Source organism: Coregonus lavaretus (genome assembly GCF_964263955.1).
Source record: "Coregonus lavaretus genome assembly, chromosome: 28".
Lineage (NCBI taxonomy): Eukaryota > Metazoa > Chordata > Actinopteri > Salmoniformes > Salmonidae > Coregonus > Coregonus lavaretus.
In genome coordinates, this window is record NC_140015.1 from 25803654 (window position 1) to 25825933 (window position 22280).

The 22280-nt window shown below is 41.7% G+C and overlaps 1 protein-coding gene across 1 annotated transcript in view; it reads right to left on the reverse strand.

Moving 5' to 3' along the window:
- Positions 1-1235: 1235 nt before the first annotated feature.
- Positions 1236-22280, reverse strand: part of LOC311104239 (transient receptor potential cation channel subfamily M member 4-like) — a gene marked incomplete at its 5' end in the record, with an annotated part of 80979 nt that continues 59934 nt past the window's right edge. The window contains 8 exons of the mRNA XM_084145994.1: positions 1236-3026; positions 3211-3304; positions 3675-3747; positions 4018-4150; positions 4349-4530; positions 5220-5388; positions 7077-7251; positions 11447-11579. Of these exons, the coding sequence (XP_084002120.1) occupies positions 2986-3026; positions 3211-3304; positions 3675-3747; positions 4018-4150; positions 4349-4530; positions 5220-5388; positions 7077-7251; positions 11447-11579 (1000 nt within the window). The 3' untranslated portion in view covers positions 1236-2985. The remainder of the gene's footprint in view (positions 3027-3210; positions 3305-3674; positions 3748-4017; positions 4151-4348; positions 4531-5219; positions 5389-7076; positions 7252-11446; positions 11580-22280) is intronic.

The window sequence follows — 22280 nt, forward strand, 5'->3', positions numbered from 1 at the left end:
CCCACCATCTCTCTCTGATCCACGACCCCCAAATGTTCTCCTCTGACCCTCTCTCTCCCACATTGCCCCTCTTCTCAGATTATTTGAGCTGTGCACCTTCACAAATGCCTAGGCTAACATATCTGCCTTTTCCATATCTCTCACTGCAACAATCTCGTCTGACCCCACTCATCCCCTTAATCATCCCCCATACCTCTCCCACAAGAGTGATCCTGCCTATGTTTCCACAGAACCTGTGCCAACACTCTGTTTTAGCTGTCCTAATGACCCTCCTTACTACTGCTTGTGCTTGTTTATACTGAATCAGGTGCTGGTAATTATGGGACCTTTTCAACATTCTGATAGGCCTGTTTCTACTCTTCACTGCTTCTCTACACTCTTCACTCCACCAGGGAACAGCGTTATTCTTTCTCCCCCTGTCCCCATAGGAATCACCTGCCTTACAGCCCCTACTATTTCTCCTCTTACTCCATCATTCACTGTTTCTATATCTGAATTTAGATCAACCTGAGACAGCTACTGTTCAATCAACTCCTGAAACCCACTCCACTTCCCCAAATATCCATCTCCTCAGTCCAATCCTCCCCCTCCCACCCTATCTCTACGGACTGCAACATAACCTTGTATTACAAAATCTAAAGTAGGTTTAAGCAGTTTTTCTGTGCAAGTGATTGCTGCTGTCATAAATGTAACGACCTTCCTCATGTCTACTACCAGTCTTGTGTTCTCCCCCATTCTGCTCCCCCTATTGCTATTTTGTCCTGATTGCGTCTGGCGGGGATAGACAAAATCAACATGCTCACGATGGTGCAAACAGACGCACGTGCGTGGTCGGTGTAGTGATGTAAAGCAGGGAGCAGTTTTCTGATTTGACAGCTCCAACACAGTTACAGCTCTGATATCGCCTAAATAAAAACAATGAAACTGCTATGCAGTTGTCGGTTATCGCGGATTAAGGCAGAACTGATTGAATATAGCCCTTAGTGGAGAGTCTTCGAGTGCAAAACCAAAAAGCAACATACAAACAATGTATGTTTTTGTGATCGTGTCAGGTTGAATGCTTTTGTACTTGGTCATGTCATTATGGGGGTAGAGAAATTTGAATTGCACTTTTACAAATGTCTGTACATCTTACATTAAGAACAGACGCCCATCCATTCTAGAACCCACAGGAACAAGATTTCTAGAACAACAGGTGTAACATAGAAGAGCAACAATGGTCCACATACAAAATGGCAGCAGTTCAAATGATCAAAGTTTATAAAAGGACATTGAAATGATGGATGAATGAACATCGAGTCCGGCTTTGGCATTTCTTGACAATCTTTGGCCCTGAGTGACAGTGATTTTGTGTGTGTGTGTGTGTGTGTGTGTACAGTGAGGGAAAAAAGTATTTGATCCCCTGCTGATTTTGTACGTTTGCCCACTGACAAAGACATTATCAATCTATAATTTTAGTGGTAGGTTTATTTGAACAGTGAGAGACAGAATAACAAAACAAAAATCCAGAAAAAAGCATGTAAAAAATGTTATAAATTGATTTGCATTTTAATGAGGTAAATAAGTATTTGACCCCTCTGCAAAACATTACTTAGTACTTGGTGGCAAAACCCTTGTTGGCAATCACAGAGGTCAGACTTTTCTTGTAGTTGGCCACCAGGAGGGATTTTGTCCCACTCCTCTTTGCAGATCTTCTCCAAGTCATTAAGGTTTCGAGGCTGACGTTTGGCAACTCGAACCTTCAACTCCCTCCACAGATTTTCTATGGGATTAAGGTCTGGAGACTGGCTAGGCCACTCCAGGACCTTAATGTGGTTCTTCTTGAGCCACTCCTTCATTGCCTTGGCTGTGTGTTTTGGGTCATTGTCATGCTGGAATACCCATCCACAACCCATTTTCAATGCCCTGGCTGAGGGAAGGAGGTTCTAACCCAAGATTTGACGGTACATGGCCCCGTCCATCGTCCCTTTGATGCGGTGAAGTTGTCCTGTCCCCATAGCAGAAAAACACCCCCAAAGCATAATGTTTCCACCTCCATGTTTGACGGTGGGGATGGTGTTCTTGGGGTCATAGGCAGCAATCCTCCTCCTCCAAAAACTGCGATTTGAGTTGATGCCAAAGAGCTCGATTTTGGTCTCATCTGACCACAACACTTTCACCCAGTTCTCCTCTGAATCATTCAGATGTTCATTGGCAAACTTCAGACGGCCCTGTATATGTGCTTTCTTGAGCAGGGTGACCTTGCGGGCGCTGCAGGATTTCAGTCCTTCACAGCGTAGTGTGTTACCAATTGTTTTCTTGGTGACTATGGTCCCAGCTGCCTTGAGATCATTGACAAGATCCTCCCGTGTAGTTCTGGGCTGATTCCTCACTGTTCTCTTGATCATTGCAACTCCACGAGGTTAGAACTTGCATGGAGCCCCAGGCTGAGGGAGAATGACAGGACTTTTGTGTTTCTTCCATTTGCGAATAATCGCACCAACTGTTGTCACCTTCTCACCAAGCTGCTTGGCGATGGTCTTGTAGCCCATTCCAGCCTTGTGTAGGTCTACAATCTTGTCCCTGACATCCTTGGAGAGCTCTTTGGTCTTGGCCATGGTGGAGAGTTTGGAATCTGATTGATTGATTGCTTCTGTGGACAGGTGTCTTTTATACAGGTAACAAGCTGAGATTAGGAGCACTCCCTTTAAGAGTGTGCTCCTAATCTCAGCTCGTTACCTGTATAAAAGACACCTGGGAGCCAGAAATCTTTCTGATTGAGAGGGGGTCAAATACTTACTTCCCTCATTAAAATGCAAATCAATTTATAACATTTTTGACACGTGTTTTTCTGGATTTTGTTGTTGTTATTCTGTCTCTCACTGTTCAAATAAACCTACCATTAAAATTATAGACTGATCATTTCTTTGTCAGTGGGCAAACGTACAAAATCAGCAGGTGATCAAATACTTTTTTCCCTTACTGTACACATGTGTCTAGATTTCACTATTCTCCATCACTTGGGTCAGCTAGTTGGAGAGTCTGATCTGAAAGAGAAAACACAACAGAAACTGGAATTAGTACAAAAACCAAGTAATACAATTGACTGGAAATGTCTCTTGGAGGTAGGAGGCAACATTACATAATATGTAACCTATATCATATATCTATTACATATATCTGTATGTAACCTATATCATGTGTATTACATATATCTGTATGCAACCTTACCTCGGAGAGCGGGCGGAGGACATGTGGGCTTTATCAAGTTACTCTGAGAGAGAGCCTGCACCATCCAGGAGAGGGCACTAGAACAGTACTCCAACTGGGAACGAAAGAGAAGAGAGAGAAAAAGAGAGAGAGAGAGAAAGAGAGCGAGTGAAAGAGGGGGAAAAGAGAGAGGGGGGAGAGAGGGAGGGTGAGAGGGGTGACCATGACGGATGGACTCTATACAGTGCTGAGCAGGCAGATACAACAGCTGCAGTCCAAATGTTGAGGGAGAAACCCTGGGGAGGCGCATTGAGCCCCCGTCATGTACACACACTTACGAATACACACTAAGGAACACACGTGCGTGCACAGACACACACACACTTAAGGACTACTGAAACTTCAGGTACGTGTCTCTTTGCCACTGGGCAGATAAAGCAGGTTGTGTGTGAGAGCTGCGGGCAGCAGCCCAGGCTGACACTGACCTCTGTCTCCAGCATTTTGAGCCTACGGCCGTGGTCCCGGATCTCTGCCATCTGCTTTAGGACACTGTCCACCCTTCAGACACAACCGCAACACAGGTTAGTGGTCAATTCACTTATCACTTCTCAGTCAATTTAGGAAGTGTATTCATTATTTTGATTCATGAATTTAAAATGTAATTGACTCGATCCCTAACACAGGAAGACAATCAATCTACAGCATCTCAACTATTCTATTTATAGGCCAGATCAAGCCGAGCTGTTAACTGAAGCTGTTAAATGAATCTGGCATTTAGTCTATGACATAAATAAGTGGCCGAGGGTGAGAGATGGAGAGATGTCTCACTTGACAGAGGTGCGTTTGAGTCTCTCTGAGTCTTTCTCTCGCTCTCGTTTGTTCTGGGCAGACAGTATATTCTCCTTCTGGATGGCCTCCCATGTGTTCAGTCTACTGGCCTGCCTACCACGGATATCCAGAACTGGAGGAGGGGAAAAGAGGGAAGAACAAAGAAAATGGGAAGAAGAGAAAATGAGAAAAACACTCTTGAAGGACAATGGAAGAGGACTCTAAAATACTTCAAGTTCAATACTTGAAGTGACTTATCTGATCATTGGTCTCCCTTCCTCTGTCTCCCTCCCTCCCCCAGTCTCCCTCTCTCCCTCCCTCCCTCTCTCACCAAAGTGTTTGATCTTGACGGAGGGGATCCTGCGGATGTGTCTCTTGATGAAGAGGTGAAGGTGGGAGAGGATGATGAAGGGTGGTGCCAGACAGGGTCTAGAGTGGTATTCCGCGATCAAGTTGTAGCGCTGGAACTTCCAGTAGGTGTCACTGTGCTCCTGCACTTTGGAGAATGTGTAACTGCAGGAAGGGAGAAAGGAGAGCGAGACAGAGAAATGGTTACTAGGCAGAATATCGGAATAGGTGACTCTTGCTCATATAACAAATTATTGGTTTTATTATACTTTTTGGTTAATGGCGTTTTGGGCCCCAATGACACACATGAAAGCAGAGCCAGAAAAATATATGGCACTCAAACATGCAGGGCTAGTATCAAATAAGACACTCACAAATTAAATCAAGTTGATTAATTTAATCCAACAACACTATTGAAGAGACAGTGAGGAACTAGATAAAATAAGAGGAATTCAGCCCACGGATTAAAGAGGCCTATTGAATGAGTGATGATCTCTCAAGGGGAACACAAAGAGAGTGAAACAGGGATATGGGGGGGGGGGGTGCTAGATGGGAAAGAGGGACAGAGAGTGAAAGAGGGAAAGAGAGAGAAAGAGGGAAAGAGAGAGAAAGATGGTTAGAGAGTGAAAGAGGGACAGTGTGAGAAAGAGGAACAGAGAGAAAGAAGGACAGAGAGAGAAAGAAAGATGGTGAGAGAGTGAAAGAGGGACAGAGAGTGAAAGATGGTGAGAGTGAAAAAGGGACAGCGTGAGAAAGAGGGACAGAGAGAGAAAGAGGGACAGAGAGAGAAAGAGGGACATAGAGAGAAAGAGGGACAGAGAGAGAAAGAGGGACAGACTGAGAGGGTCCGTTACCTGAACATGGCAATGAGCAGGTTGACCAGGAGGATGTTGGTGACCAGCAGGAAGATGACCAATAAAATGACCACCAGCCAGTTGGCATAGGTACTTGTGCAGGGCTCTGCCCCTGCCTCCATCAGGGTGACGTTATTGGTGCACTCTATCCCCTCCTCCAGTTTATCAGCTACAGACAGACACGAGGGAGGGAGGGAGACGGTGAGAGTTTACATTTACATTTTAGTCATTTAGCAGACGCTCTTTTTTTTTTTATACTGGCCCCCCGTGGGAATCGAACCAACAACCCTGGCGTTCCAAACGCCATTCTCTACCAACTGAGCTACATCCCTGCCGGCCATTCCCTCCGCTACCCTGGACGACGCTGGGCCAATTGTGCGCCGCCCCATCAAAAGAGATGGGAAGAAATGGGGAGGGGTGTAAAGAATAAATATTTAAAATGGTATGACAAAGAGGGTAGATTGGGCAGGGGTTGGAGTAAGGAATTGAGATGGGATACAGAGATAGAGGAACCAAGAAAGAGAGAAGCAAGTTATATATACACATACACACTGAGTGTACAAAACATTAGGAACACGTGCTCTTTCCATGACATACACTGACCAGGTGAATCCAGGTGAAAGCTATGATCCCTTATTGATGTCACCTGCTAAATCCACTTCAATCAGTGTAGATGAAGGGGAGGAGACCGGTTAAAGAATGATTTTTAAGCCTTGAGACATGGATCGTGTATGTGTGCCAGAGGGTGAATGGGCAAGACAAAATATTAAAGTGCCTTTGAACAGGGTATGGTAGTAGGTGCCAGGCACACCGGTTTGTGTCAAGAACTGCAATGCTGCTGGGTTTTTCACGCTCAACAGTTTCCGGTGTGTATCAAGAATGGTCCACCACCCAAAGGACAACCAGCCAACTTGACACAACTGTGGGAAGCATTGGAGTCAACATGGGCCAGCATCCCTGTGGAACACTTTCGACACCTTGTAGAGTCCTTGCCTCGACGAATTCAGGCTGTTCTGAGGGCAAAAGGGGGACTGCAACTCAATATTAGGAAGGTGTCCTTAATGTTTTGTACATTCAGTGTGTATACAGGTGTATATATATATATATATATATATATATATACACACACAGGTAACTGACAAAATAAAGGAAACACCAACAGGGCATCTCAATAAGGCGTTGGGCCACCACGAGCCACCAGAACAGCTTAAATGCACCTTGGCATAGATTCTACAAGTGTCTGGAACTCTACTGGAGGGATGTAACACCTTTTATTCCATGAGAAATTCCATAATTTGGTGTTTTGTGGACACACACACACACACACACACACACAGATCAAATCTCCTAAACTCCTTTTAGACCCCTCTTTCAAAGTCACTGAGATCTCTTCTTCTAGCCATGGTAGCCAAAATAATGGCCAACTGGGCATGTTTATCCAAAGTACTGTATATTGAAAGCAAGTGGTTCCTGAGTTAATTAAGCAATTAACATTGCATCATGACTAAGTATGATGCGATGTTAATTGCTTAATTAACTCAGGAACCACTTGCTTTCAATATACAGTAATTTGTATCCCTCATTTACTCAAGTGTTTCCTTTATTTTGGCAGTTACCTGTACTATGTTACATACATTTTACATTTACATTTTAGTCATTTAGCAGACGCTCTTATCCAGAGCGACTTACAGGAGCAATTAGGGTTAAGTGCCTTGCTCAAGGGCACATCGACAGATTTTTCACCTAGTCGGCTCAGGGATTAGAACCAGCGACCTTTCGGTTACTGGCACAATGCTCTTAACCACTAAGCTACCTGCCACACATGCAAACCACATTTGTACACAAACATCAACACACCATCCATTTCGTGAATGGGGATATGTCCAAATATGTGCAGGTACGGCCTGTAGAACACTCGGCGAAAGATCCAACCGGGACGAGGATCGTAGGAGTAGAGCAGCGCCTGATTGGCTACGCCGTAGGCCATGAGCCACACCGCCAGGAAGAAGAGGAAGAAGAAGACATCCTTCATCTGCCAATCAGGAGGGGAGCAGAATATTAAGGGGAGAAAATGACATCGGCTGTTTTTTCTAGTGCAGTTTTTACACTTGTTTTTGGATACTAGTTGTTCCTGCCAAAACCAGCACCTGGATCTAGACCAGTGCCTTGCAAAAGTATTCAGACCCCTTGGATTTACAAAGTGGGATTAAAAGAGATTTGTCATTTCTTGCCAACAATCTACACAAAATACTTGATGTCAAAGTAGTACATTTTATTTATATTTTTCTTAAAGATTAAGAGAAATTAAATAACTAAAATATAGTTGTTGCATAAGTATTCAGCTCCCTGAGTCAATACTTGTTAGAAACACCTTTGGCAGTGATTACAGCCGTGAGTCTTGGGTAAGTCTAAGAGCTTTGCACACCTGGATTGTGCAATATTAGCCATCATTTTTTTTCATAATTCTTCAACCTCTGTCAAGATGTTGGGGATCATGGCTAGACAGCAATTTTCAAGTCTTGCCATAGATTGTGAAGCAGATTTAAGTCAAAACTGTAACTTGGCCACTCAAACATTCACTGTCTTCTTGGTAAGCAACTCCAGTGTAGATTTAGCCTTGTGTTGTAGGTTATTGTCCTGCTGAAAGATTAATTCCTATCCCAGTGTCTGTTGGAAAGCAGACTGAACCAGGTTTCCTCTAGGATTTTGCCTCAGCTTAGCTCCATCCCATTTATTTGTATCCTGAAAAACTAGTATTTCCAGATGTCAATCATACCCATACCATGATGCAGCCACCACCATGCTTGAAAATAAGGAGGCAGTTACTCAGTGATGTGTTCTGTTGGATTTGCCCCAAACATAAGGCTTTGCAATTAGGCCAAAAAGTGTATTCCTTTACCTTTTTTGCAGTTACTTTAGTGCCTGGTTGAGTCCGATGTAGCTCAGTTGGTAGAGCATGGCGTTTGCAATGCCAGGGTTGTGGGTTCGTTTCCCACGGGGGGGCAGTATGAAAATGTATGCACTCACTAACTGTAAGTCGATAAGAGCGTCTGCTAAATGACTAAAATGTAAATGGTTGCACACAAGGTGAATGTTTTGGAATATTCCCATTCTGTATATTTGTATTCTTTTCACTCTGTCATTTAAGTCATTATTGTGGAGTCACTATAATGTTATTTATCCATCCTCAGTTCTCCCATCACAGCCATTGAACTCTGTAATGGTTTTAAAATCACCAAATGTCCTCATGGTAACATCCCTGAGCAGTTTAATTCCTGTCCTACAGCTCAGTTCAGAAGGACGACTGTATTTTTGATGTATCTGGGTGGTTTAATACATAATCCACAGCATAATTATTATCTTGACCATGCTGAAAGAGATATTCCATGTCTGATTTGAAAAGCTCCCTGGTCTTAGTCGAATATGTGCTTTAAATTCAATACTTGACTGAGGGACCTTACAGATGTATGTATGGGAGACAGAGGAAGGGTTAGTCATTCAAAAATCATGTCAACTCCTATTATTGTAACTTATTGTGATTTGTTAAGACAAATTGTACTCCTGAACTTATTTAGTAAAATAAAGTAGTATTTGGAGTAGATTGTTGACCAAAAAAATTACAATCAAATCAATGTTAATAAAATGTGAAGAAATCTATGGGGTCTGAATACTTTTGCAAGGCAGGTTGGGAACTCTCCTTCCCAAAAGCCAGTTTTAGCATGGGCAGTGCCATTATGGACTGAAGTAGTCAAATGGGTGGGACTTCCTATGGGTTAAGGAAGGATCACATCTGGGTCATTAGGAGGGATCAGACAATTAATTATACTTGTGAGCAAACATTCCATAACTGCAGGTGGCAGTAAATCGCAAAACCTTGGCTTTATTACCTGTTCAAACAACACACTCAGTGTGGTTTGTTTGCACCCTTTCAGTTTGTTTGCCAATTCATAGGAATAGTAAAAGGAAATTGACTACTTCAAAATGGAGATGGCCTCAATGGTGCTGTCTATGCTCTCACAATCAATAATTAGACACACACACACACACACACACACACACACACACACGTCTTTTTCTTTACAAGGTGCAATTTTTTAATGTTGTTGTGCATCAGCAGTTTTTCTCTTATGTCAGTCACTAACAGTCACTCAATTAGCCATGTCAGCTACCATTTTTTGATTGGTAAGTTAGTCTAGCGTCCAGCTATCTAAACTTGTAGTAATCATTGTCGAACTACTGACCGGGTGGCCCCCGTTGATCATCAGATATCATATTAAAAACTGCAAACATTTGTCTCCATCCTATGGCAAAATGTGTGGACTTGCAGGGAATTAGCTGGAAAACTCCAAATTTTTCTCTCAGCCCCATGTCAAAATGAGTAGAATTGGAAATTTGTTATAAAATTGCAACATCTTCTCTCCGCCCCATCTCATTTTTTTTTTTTTTTAGCAAACTTGCTTTAAAATTACAACATTTTCTCTACGCCCATGGCAAAATGTATAGAATTGCAGGAAATTAACTCTAAAACAAAATGTTGCTATGGCCCCCAAAAGGCTTTAAGGATAGGACTTTGACTGCATGTAAACTCAGCAAAAAAAGAAACGTCCCTTTTTTCAAGGACCCTGTCTTTCAAAGATAATTCGTAAAAATCCAAACAACTTCACAGATCTTCATTGTCTGCTAAATGACTAAATGTAAATGTAAATGTAAAGGGTTTAAACACTGTTTCCTATGCTTGTTCAATGAACCATAAACAATTAATAAACATGAACCTGTGGAACGGTCGTTAAGACACTAACAGCTTACAGATGGTTGGCAATTAAGGTCACAGTTATGAAAACTTAGGACACTAAAGAGGCCTTTCTACTGACTCTGAAAAACACCAAAAGAAAGATGCCCACGGTCCCTGCTCATCTGTGTGAACGTGCCTTAGGCATGCTGCAAGGAGGCACTGCAGACTGAAGATGTGGCCAGGGCAATAAATTGCAATGTCCGTACTTTGAGATGCCTAAGACAGCACTACAGGGAGACAGGACGGACAGCTGATCGTCCTCACAGTGGCAGACCACGTGTAACAACACCTGCACAGGATCGGTACATCCGAACATCACACCTGCGGGACAGATACAGGGTGGCAACAACAACTGCATGAGTTACACCAGGAACGCACAATCCCTCCATCAGTGCTCAGACTGTCCGCAATAGGCTGAGAGAGGCTGGACTGAGGGCTTGTAGTCCTGTTGTAAGGCAGGTCCTCACCAGAAATCACCGGCAACAACGTCGCCTATGGGCACAAACCCACCAATGCTGGACCAGACAGGACTGGCAAAAAGTGCTCTTCACTGACGAGTCACAGTTTTGTCTCACCAGGGGTGATGGTCGGATTCGCGTTTATCGTCGAAGGAATGAGCGTTACACTGAGGCCTGTACTCTGGAGCGGGATCGATTTGGAGGTGGAGGGTCCATCATGGTCTGGGGCGGTGTGTCACAGCATCATCGGACTGAGCTTGTTGTCATTGCAGGCAATCTCAACGCTGTGCGTTACAGGGAAGACATCCTCCTCCCTCATGTGGTACATGACCCTCCAGCATGACAATGCCAGCAGCCATGCTGCTCGTTCTGTGCGTGATTTCCTGCAAGACAGGAATGTCAGTGTTCTGCCATGGCCAGTGAAGAGCCCGGATCTCAATCCCATTGAGCACGTCTGGGACCTGTTGGATCGGAGGGTGAGGGCTAGGGCCATTCCCCCCAGAAATGTCTGGGAACTTGCAGGTGCCTTGGTGGAAGAGTAGGGTAACATCTCACAGCAAGAACTGGCAAATCTGGTGCAGTCCATGAGAAGGAGATGCACTGCAGAACTTAATGCAGCTGGTGGCCACACCAGATACTGACTGTTACTTTTGATTTTGACCCCCCCTTTGTTCAGGGAAACATTATTCAATTTCTGTTAGTCACGTGTCTGTGGAACTTGTTCAGTTAATGTCTCAGTTGTTGAATCTTGTTATGTTCATACAGATATTTACACATGTTAAGTTTGCTGAAAATAAACGCAGTTGACAGTGAGAGGACATTTCTTTTTTTTGCTGAGTTTATGTGTATGGATGTCAGTATGTAGAGCCCCTCATGACCAATTTTTTGTGGCCCCCACAACCATCAAAGTTGCCCATCCCTGATCTAGACACACTGTAGTAAAAAGGGTTTTATCCCTCTTTTTAAAAAGCACTCACCATTTTTTCAACGATGATGATCTTGGGTCCCAGCTGTTTGTGGATGGCGAATATGTGGATGAGACGGAGGGTAAACACCATGTAGTCCACAGCCATCACAGCCCGGCCAAACTCATAGGACCATGGGAACATTCTAGAACACACAAACGCCTGGTTATAGTCACAGGGTCATAAACACAGGGCCGTTCTGCCGCCCTAGGCAAGAGCAAAAAATGCCCTTACGTTGAAAAGACGGGTCAAATACGTATTTTCCAGACGTTGAAGTTAGGTTCAATTTAGGTTCTGAATGAAAGGTGAAGAGAGGTATTTTCCGTACGCTTAAAATACATATTTTCCATGATGTTGAAAAGGCATATTTTCTGGATGTTGAAAATACGTATTTTCTAGACGTCAAAAATATGTATTTTCCCAATGTTAAAATCAGGCTAATTTCTGGTTCTTAATGAAAGTTGAAAATATGTAATTTATAGAAGTCTATGTTTGGGCCAAATCAAGGCTGGTCCAAATCTATGTCCGTGGACATTGAAATCATGGCCGGTCTGAAGTAAACATAGACATCTATGATTGGTTCAGATTTTGCCGGGACCGGAACAAAAAACATTGTCCATGGATGTGGAAATCAAGGCCGGTCCGGACTGCACCAAAAAAAGACGTCCAAAAGGCATCAGCCCGTGCTTACTGAGGTGTAGCCTACAGTGTTGCCTGAAATAGAATTTTATGAATGCCCATCTATGTGGTAAGCCTACCATTTGTAGAACAGGCCATTGCATTGGATTTATTAGTCCCGATTCCTGTGACTAATGTAGTATCTGAACAATTTATGACTTTGCTGACGGTTGCAAATGGTCTTAGAGGATACTCAGCTTAAGGGAGCATCTGGAGAGTAGTTCTACAGGGGCACCCTAAAACAGAGGAAGTCTGCTGGGTGGAGTCCTGGGATTGGTCTGTAGGGGAAAACACCCATATCAGGTTACATAGGATATCTATACTATGGTTTGGGACAAAGGAGGGGAGAATAACATATTAGAGATTGTGGCCGGTTATTCTCCAGATGTCTGCAGATGTCTGTAAATTGACGCTGAAATCTTTTGATATAATAAACCTTTATAATCAAAGTACAGTGTCAACGGATTCCTTGTTCTCACAGCATAATTAGCATTGTTTTCTCGACACTACATTAATGGCGACGAGGGTGCCCACCCAGGGACGCTACATTAATGGCGACGAGGTATTTGGGTCGTGTTGCGTCTTTTCTCAGCGTTCCATTCATGGGCGCCGAGCTGACTCTCGCTCCAGAGTCCGGCAGATAAGGGTGAGTTTTCTCACCACTTTGGGCACTGGTCAGTTCGTGTGTCTGTGTGTGTGCGTTGAATGAATGCACCGTTAAGAACTTGCTTGTGTGCTTTGCTGTTATTTGCTGTGGGATAAGAGTCCGTTCTAAATTTCTAAATGTGTTTGCGTTGAAAGCAACGCAAACAGGGGGGAGTGTCTATAGATATTGATAAATACTGGACACAGGGATATTTTGCTTGAGGAAAATTGAAAAAGAATAGAATGAAGGAATAAGGCCAAGGAAAATTTATACAAATTAGGACATCGCGAATCTATGGCAAGCCCTCAAACGAGGCGATCATTAGGATGGGCTGAAAATCCTGAAAAGTCACTAGGTTGGTTTTTGAGGTCAGTTCTGGGAACTGGAGATTGTGGTACATACATTCGGTTACAAGTTACCGCTCGACTTATAGCTGACGAGGTATATGTTCGATGTAACCACGCATCCGCGAACTCAAGGTAGCAGAAATTTAGGAACAAAGGAAAAAATGGCGCGATGGTAGTAGCATGCTTAGGGGTCCGTAGGAACGGATATAAGCCTCTTAAACTGTATGTGTGTGTGTGTGTGTGTGGAAGAGAGTAGGATTTGTGTTCTATGTTTTGTGTTGGTTTGTGAGCTCTGTTAAGTGTTACTGTTTGACTGTTGGGGGGAAATAATGGAGGTACAGCTGGTCTGTCTACTTTCTGTTGTTTAGCTTGGAGAGAGCTGCTTGGGAGCTCTTCTCACTCTGAAATCGCATTGGTGAATGAACTACGCATGCGTGTGATTTTATGAGTTTAGAGTTACGTAGAGCAAATATGCCACTCTCCTGCCTGCACTGAGCTGCTGGGAGATGCAGACTCAGAGCAGACAGAGAGGGAGGGGGTGACTTAAACACGAATGGAGTGTTCTGTTTGTTAAATCGGCTGTTGCTTAACGATGAAACTATTTGATTGAGATCTATTGAATTGATAAATGAGAGATATGTTGACAGATTAAAAATAAAAATAATTAAATAAATAAATAAATAAAATGTTATTGAGCTATTTATACTATTCCTGAGTTAAGCTGTTTGCTTATTTTTTAGAGCGAATGTGAACAGAGGAGTATTGCATGGTTGAAATAACCCAGTGAGTGCATAAAATACTAAATTCTTGTCTGTTCTTTGTTCTTCTGTGATATGAGAGACGATAAGGAGGAGACAGAGAGAGAGGAGGTGCTGACGAGTGCATCACGCGACAGGGTGTGCTGCAACGGAAAAAGTCAAATCAAGGCTAGTACTGTTCTATTCACAAAACGTACCTTCCCATAGAGGATATTTTGGGTGCCTAGCATATTTAATGTTGTGACAATTTGACAAGGACTTGGCAACAGACTGATCAATTGATGTAATTAAGAATTGCATTTTGGAGTTTTTGTGCATGAGTTGGTTTGATTAGAGTTGAGTGGGGAAATCCAGCACTGACATTATTCTGTAAAATTAAGGTAATTGGGTGCTTATTAGGCAATTTGTTTGTGAGTGCTGTAGTGTTGCTGGATTAGAGGTCTTTCTTTTTTTGGATTGCTCTGAAGTTGACTACTTTCATTTACTTTCCTGATCGGATGTGGTAAGATTGCCACTAATCAATAATTTGGTAAAATAAAATAAAATAAATTGATACAAATAAGTAAATTGAGGAATTGATGAATACATTAATTGATTAATTAATTAATTAATTTGGGGGGGAAAGAGAGGAAAAAAGAGGGAACAATAAGCTATATAGTCTAAAATAATAAAATAATTCACAATAAAGGAATATGAAAGAGTTGTTACAAGGGGGAAAAAGGACATCAAAACTATGAAAGTAATTACTCCTGTTGATGTAGTAGAAAATAGTAATCCTCTAGTTAATGGTATTGCAAGGTTATCTGGAAAAGGGAATAAACGTTGGCCTGACATTGAACAACCATGGCCAGTGGAAGGGACTCTAAAACCCTGACGTCATCAACATAATGAAAGTGCTTGAATAATAGAGAGAGGAAAAGCAGAAACGACCATAAAGATGAATCCAAACTCCAAAAGTAAGGAGAAAGCGATAAAGATTTGGAGATGAAAGGTGCTTCATATTCAAGAGGATTTGATCCTACAATGATTAGCACAAAATAAAAAGAAAGAGATATAGACCGATGCGTATCATGCCTGGAAAAGGATAATAATTTAGAAAAAGTAAGAGAACTGGAAGAACAACTCAAGAAGCTGAAGATACAGAAGAAAAAACTGCTGAGAAAAGGATCCCAAGAATTGGAGAAGAAGTATACATTGAGGCAAAGGAAAGAGGGCACAAGTAAGAAGATGATGCCAGATGATATTTCGAGGACAGAACCTAGAATATAGGCCTTTGAAGAATACCGATATGTCAGATATACTTGAGAAGCTGCCTACTCTTCAAGATGGAGCATATCCTTGGATTTCAAAATTGGAAGAAATTACGGTGGGAACACAGTCTGCCATAGGAGACATTAAGAGACTTTTGGCTAATCTCCTTGGGATTCCAGATATGGAAGACATTTTTCAGAGAGCTGGACTTGATAGATACAGTGGGGAGAACAAGTATTTGATACACTGACGATTTTGCAGGTTTTCCTACTTACAAAGCATGTAGAAGTCTGTAATCTTTATCATAGGTACACTTCAACTGTGAGAGACGGAATCAAAAATCCAGAAAATCACATTGTATGATTTTTAAGTAATTAATTTGCATTTTATTGCATGACATAAGTATTTGATACATCAGAAAAGCAGAACTTAATATTTGGTGCAGAAACCTTTGTTTGCAATTACAGAGATCATACGTTTCCTGTAGGTCTTGACCAGGTTTGCACACACTGCAGCAGGGATTTTGGCCCACTCCTCCATACAGACCTTCTCCAGATCCTTCAGGTTTCGGGGCTGTCGCTGGGCAATACAGACTTTCAGCTCCCTCCAAAGATTTTATATTGGGTTCAGGTCTGGAGACTGGCAAGGCCACTCCAGGACCTTGATATGTTTCTTACGGAGCCACTCCTTAGTTGCCCTGGCTGTGTGTTTCGGGTCATTGTCATCCTGGAAGACCCAGCCACGACCCATCTTCAATGCTCTTACTGAGGGAAGGAGGTTGTTGGCCAAGATCTCGCGATACATGGCCCCATCCATTCTCCCCTCAATACGGTGCAGTCGTCCTGTCCCCTTTTCAGATAAGCATCCCCAAAGAATGATTTTTCCACCTCCATACTTCATGGTTGGGATGGTGTTCTTGGGGTTGTACTCATCCTTCCTCTTCCTCCAAACACGGCGAGTGGAGTTTAGACCAAAAAGCTCTATTTTTGTCTCATCAGACCACATGACCTTCTCCCATTCCTCCTCTGGATCATCCAGATGGTCATTGGCAAACTTCAGACGGGCCTGGACATGCGCTGGCTTGAGCAGGGGGACCTTGCGCGCGCTGCAGGATTTTAATCCATGACGGAGTAGTGTGTAACTAATGGTTTTCTTTGAGACTATGGTCCCAGCTCTCTTCAGGTCATTGACCAGGTCCTGCCGTGTAGTTCTGGGCTGATCCCTCACCTTCCTCATGATCATTGATGCCCCACGAGGTGAGATCTTGCATGGAGCCCCAGACCGAGGGTGATTGACCGTCATCTTGAACTTCTTCCATTTTCTAATAATTGCGCCAACAGTTGTTGCCTTCTCACCAAGCTGCTTGCCTATTGTCCTGTAGCCCATCCCAGCCTTGTGCAGGTCTACAATTTTAACCCTGATGTCCTTACACAGCGCTCTGGTCTTGGCCATTGTGGAGAGGTTGGAGTCTGTTTGATTGAGTGTGTGGACAGGTGTCTTTTATACAGGTAACGAGTTCAAACAGGTGCAGTTAATACAGGTAATGAGTGGAGAACAGGAGGGCTGCTTAAAGAAAAACTAACATGTCTGTGAGAGCCGGAATTCTTACTGGTTGGTAGGTGATCAAATACTTATGTCATGCAATAAAATGCAAATTAATTACTATAAAATCATACAATGTGATCTTCTGGATTTTTGTTTTAGATTCCGTCTCTCACAGTTGAAGTGTACCTATGATAAAAATTACAGACCTCTACATGCTTTGTAAGTAGGAAAACCTGCAAAATTGGCAGTGTATCAAATACTTGTTCTCCCCACTGTATGTGGGGACTGCAGTGAATGACCCTGAATTGTTGGCTGCAAGTAGAAATCGGCTGTGGAGAGCACTGAAAGATACGTTTCCAACAAATGTGCATCCTGACAACATTCTGATTGATCCACTAGGACAACAAGAAAATCAGAGAGCCTATGTGTCAAGAGTTCATCAAGTGTGGAGAAATATTACCGGAAATGATCCAGATGTGAGTCAAATTGAGCAGTCAATTTTGAGAGCTAAACTGCAGATGGGACTGCCCTCACAAGTAAGGAGCAAACTGGCAGAGGTGGTTGGACTTGGAAGCATGACAAAAGGTGTCTATACAGATCATATAGCCCATCAAGTGGATCTGTACAGGAAAAAGGAACACAACCAGAAAGAACAGGACCAAGAAACTCTCAGAAAACTCAATGAAATACAACTGGGGGAGAATAAGAAGGAGAAGAAATAAGCTTTGGTTATGAAGAATCAGTGTGCACCAAATCAACAATCACTGCCACAGCTTCAACTGGACCAGTTCCAACTGCAATTGTACCAGCCACAACTAGTGGTACAAGTTGTTTCATATCCATAGCCAGTCTCTGGACTGACACAGAATTGGAGAGGAAGAGAAGGCTTAGGAAGAGGAGGAAGATTTAAGCCATACTTCCAACAATCTTCAGAAGTGTGTTATGATTGTGGACAGGTTGGTGCCTTTGCCTGTGAGTGTAATGGGCCAGAAGGAAACATAAGAGGGAATTTCAGAGGAAGATACAGGGGCAAGTGAATATCATCTGGAGGATAGGTGAACCCCTATTGGGGCCAGGAGCAAGGATTCTAGGGGTGCCTAGAAGATCCGAAAGGGGGGTGTCAGCTGGTAGCACCAGTTAGGGGAAAAATATCCAACAATTGAGGTAGAAATAAACAACCGACCATTGGAAGTGATGGTGGATAGCGGAACTGCTTTTATCTTTGTTCAGCCTGAAGAGGTTACACATCTCACTATGTTCAATCAACTAATTAGGACAGGGATTTGAGGGAGTGAAACAGTTGATTACTCTTAAAGAACCAATTGAGCTCTGCTATGAAAATTAGAAAAGTACAATACCCATACTGGTATCAGAACATACACCTATTGCATTATTGGGAAGAGATGCATTGTGTAAGTTGAACTGTACAATAAGATGTACACCAGACGGCTGTCTGGTAGAAGTGCCAAAGGAAAATGTTCACCAATTGTTGATGATGACAGAGATGGAGTTGTCTTTAGTATTCTGGGTTGGAAATCTCAGTGAAGATTTTTTGAAGCAGGCTAAGATATGGAAGAAATGTAAGGGGAAAAATGCCAGATGAGAGGCTTCTGGAATATCAATTTCATTGTCAGCTCAAGTATTTCAAGAATGCTGTCCGATTGAACTCAGGGGAATGGTTGAGTCATCAACCAAAGAAAGTTCAACTCAGCTTATGTTGCATAATTTTAGGACCACAAGGAGCAGATATGAAGATAAACACAGATGATTATCTGGATAAATAATTTGAGATTGAGAAGAGTGTGCCACATGTGACCTAATTGGTTTCTGAAGGCTATGAGCAGAAGCAAATAGGAGAAATGATGACACAAGCAGAGAAAGCTGTTTTTGTACTGATGAAAGAGAATTGGGGGATTTGGAGGAGAGAAGATCAGCGATTTCTCAAAATAATGATTTTGGCTCAAGGACAAGGAGAGGCATAAGCTGTACGGATGACACATTAATCTATTTGCAGTGTGAAGATTAGTTAATACCCTATGAAAGAGAAGATGTTGAAAAAAGTTCAAGAATGTTTGAGGTATCAAAGTAGTACCAATATTGGACAACCAGGAGCCAGACCTCCTTGGAAGAATCAGTATCCATTGAAAGATGAAGTAATCAAAGGGATTGAACCAGGAATTGAAGGACTTTCAAAAGCAGGTGTTTTGTAGACAATAGAAAAAATCCTTAGAGTAACAATCCATTGTTGTCTTTGGAGAAACCATGAGGGGTTGATAGTAGCGCCTCTAGACCTATTAGGTCTGATGATTTAGGAAGCTATGGGTTAGCTAATGTTGCAAGGGGGGAAGTTAGGAGAAAGATCACAAAGGAGTAGGGTTTTTGGGAATCATATTTGCTTGAACAGATTGACTATGTCATAGGCAGGTGCACAATCTGTCTGGAAAATAATGTTTGCAGGGGTGTGACTGTTATTCTTGGTTACATTCCTACACCAAGAGGTGCATAAGATGTCAAACTAAGCTAAAAGATGCTCAATCGTTTGCCAAGTTTTTGTGTAAAGAAGTCATAAGCAGGTGGGGACTTCCCGATCAAATATCCTAAAATTAGTGGGAAAGGAATTTGTGGATAAATCAGTGAAATGGTTTTTGAACACATTTGTGGGAAAGGAATTTGTGGATAAATCAGTGAAATGGTTTTTGAAAAAATTAGGAAGAAAAAGTCAGACTAAAAAGTTATGAAAACTAGGGTTGAAGGAACTCTAGGACAGTCAGCTCAGCTTCAATGTTAGTATGAGAGAGAGAACAGTGGTGAAGGGAAATTTAGAGTTCAGTGGAGAGATAATTATGGAGAAGAAGTAGAAGCTGTTTCACCTAGTGAAAGGAAGTATATTTTGTACAACGATATGAAGTTGAAGAGGGTTATGAGTGATTGCTAACTTATTTTGAGTAATGTTAGAGGGGAAGATCAGGGAGAATACTATCATGGAGGTACAGGATGAGTTCTTTGATTTTAATGGAAGACAAGAAGATATATCTGATCAATACTGCTCGTTAGGGAAGAGAGAAACTAAATGGAAGTTGATTCTTCTGTTTTGCAAATTAAAGATGGATGAGCAGGTAGGAATCTTTGGTTACAGCAGTTAACTCATTCTGTAAGATAAGTGAGGAATCTTGAGGGTCCATGTCTGTTGAGAATTCCAGCACCAGGAACATGGGGTTGAATCTTAGAGAAGGTAGCTCAACCTCTATCAAGTATGTGTAAATCTTATGCTTTATCATGGTTGTTGTATCAGCAACAATCATTAACAGATATAATAATGTCGTTGTGGAAGCATTTGTTTAGGCCTAGGTTTAAGTGTTATTGGTTAAATGAATTACCCTATGTGAATTTGTTAGATAGGAAGGAAAATCAGTTAACAGCGCTTCATGAAGCTTTGGAGGTGAAACCAGTGAGGGCTAAAAGCTGTTTTTGTTGAAATAAAACAAATGATGGAAAGGGGATGTTTAGGGGAATATCAGATGGTGATGATTATATGATGACTTGGGGTAAGCATGAACGTAAGGTTAGTAATGAGAAATATAATGTAACTTTTTATGTTTCATTTAGTAAGAAGAGAATGACTAGATATGTTTTTGCATGGTAATGTGACTATTGGGAATTTTAGAAACATCTGGGGTTTGTGGTGAGAAATAATATATTCTTACCCTATGGATGGAAAGGATGTTGTTACATGTTGATGTTGAAGCTTCCATATGAGTTTTTTTACAATTAAAAGAGGGGAAGCACGGGAAATAGATAAATCTGATTCTGAAAGAGAGAAATTTTATAGTCTGGAAGCCTACCATTGGAGGATAAGTCTAGGAGAGAAGTGGGGACTTGGACTTTTTCCATGGTATGGTGTAAAATTTTTGGCAGATCACATTGATAATATTACCTATACTTTGAAGGGTTTTGCAAATGAAACGATAAGAGGGTTTAACCTTTTGTCAAAGACTCAAATGAGTATTGATGGATAGATATCAATTTTGAATATCCGATCATTTTTCACGTGTATTTAAGTATTATAGTGATAGTTAGTATTTTGTGATGAATCAAAGGGGGAAACGGAATGTGATTCATTTTATATATCATTTTATATATCATTTTTAGTTGATATTGATGCTTTAATTTGAATGTGTTGTTTTGCAAAAGATACTGTTTTGTATTTTATTTTCTTCCAGAAGCATATGGGGGAATGTGTAGAGGGGATTCAAATACTCAAACATGGACAATATGAATGGACTGGAGGAAGTGGAACAAGGAAGGTGTGGAAATGTTCAGATTCCATCATCGACGTTGCATTGAAAGTCGACACTGCTGAGGAGATGAAGTGTAGTGGACTACATTCCAGTGTCTGCAATGATATATAGACATATTTGCATGTGTAATACATAATTTGTGTCATATTCTTTCTGTATTAATTTTTGAAGAATGATATTTGCTGTAGTTGGGTACATGTGGGGATCTCAGATGTTTTTGTTTATTTCGTTGATGCTTAGGGATATTGGGTCTAGGCAGGGACAGAGAGAATCCACAGGAGGGTCCGATGGGTCGACCAGCCTGAATGTGGACAAATTTGATTGTATTTTGTTTGCTGAGGCTTTCATGTGTATTTAATTGCATCATAGTTTAAAATGCATTGATAAAGATTTATGAATTGATTTGGAGTACTTAAGTGGTTGCCTGGGGCAGAGGGGCCGTGAGAGAATTTTACTGTCTTGATTGATTGATGGATTTTTGGAAAAAAGCTGCCAGACAGGTTTTTCGCTCTTACACTCCATAAAGATTTGTTCATATTTCATAGAAATGTATTTACACTCCATAAAGATTTGTTCATATTTCATAGAAATGTATTTACACTCCATAGAAAAATGTGTTTACTCTCCATAAAATTTGGTTTATTGCTAAAAGTTACTCAATAAGAGAAAAATTGTTATTTGTCATAATCCTATTCTTTTTGTTTTCGAGACTTAGTTAGTCTCGAAGGGGGGAAATATGTAGTATCTGAACAATTTATGACTTTGCTGACGGTTGCAAATGGTCTTAGAGGATGTTGACTCAGCTTAAGGGAGCATCTGGAGAGTAGTTCTATAGGGGCACCCTAAAACAGAGGAAGTCTTCTAGGTGGAGTCCTGGGATTGGTCTGTAGGGGAAAACACCCATATCAGGTTACATAGGATATATATACTATGGTTTGGGACAAAGGAGGGCAGAATAACATATTAGAGATTGGGTCAGGTTATTCTCCAGATATCTGCAGATATCTGTAAATTGACGCTGAAATCCTTTGATATAATAAACCTTTATGATCAAAGTACAGTGTCAACGGATTCCTTGTTCTCACAGCATCTCAGCATAGTTCTCGACACTACATTAATGGCGACGAGGGTGCCCACCCAGGGACGCTACACTAATCAATTTGGCTATTTAAGCTCTGAATATCAGCTACCCAACTTTATCAGGATTTGGATACATATTCAATCTAAGTATCTGCTTTACAAAATGCAATATTCACTTTACTTTTTACATTTTCTTGTCATTTGTTAACAATAAAATGAACTATGACTTAATCAAACTGCTCA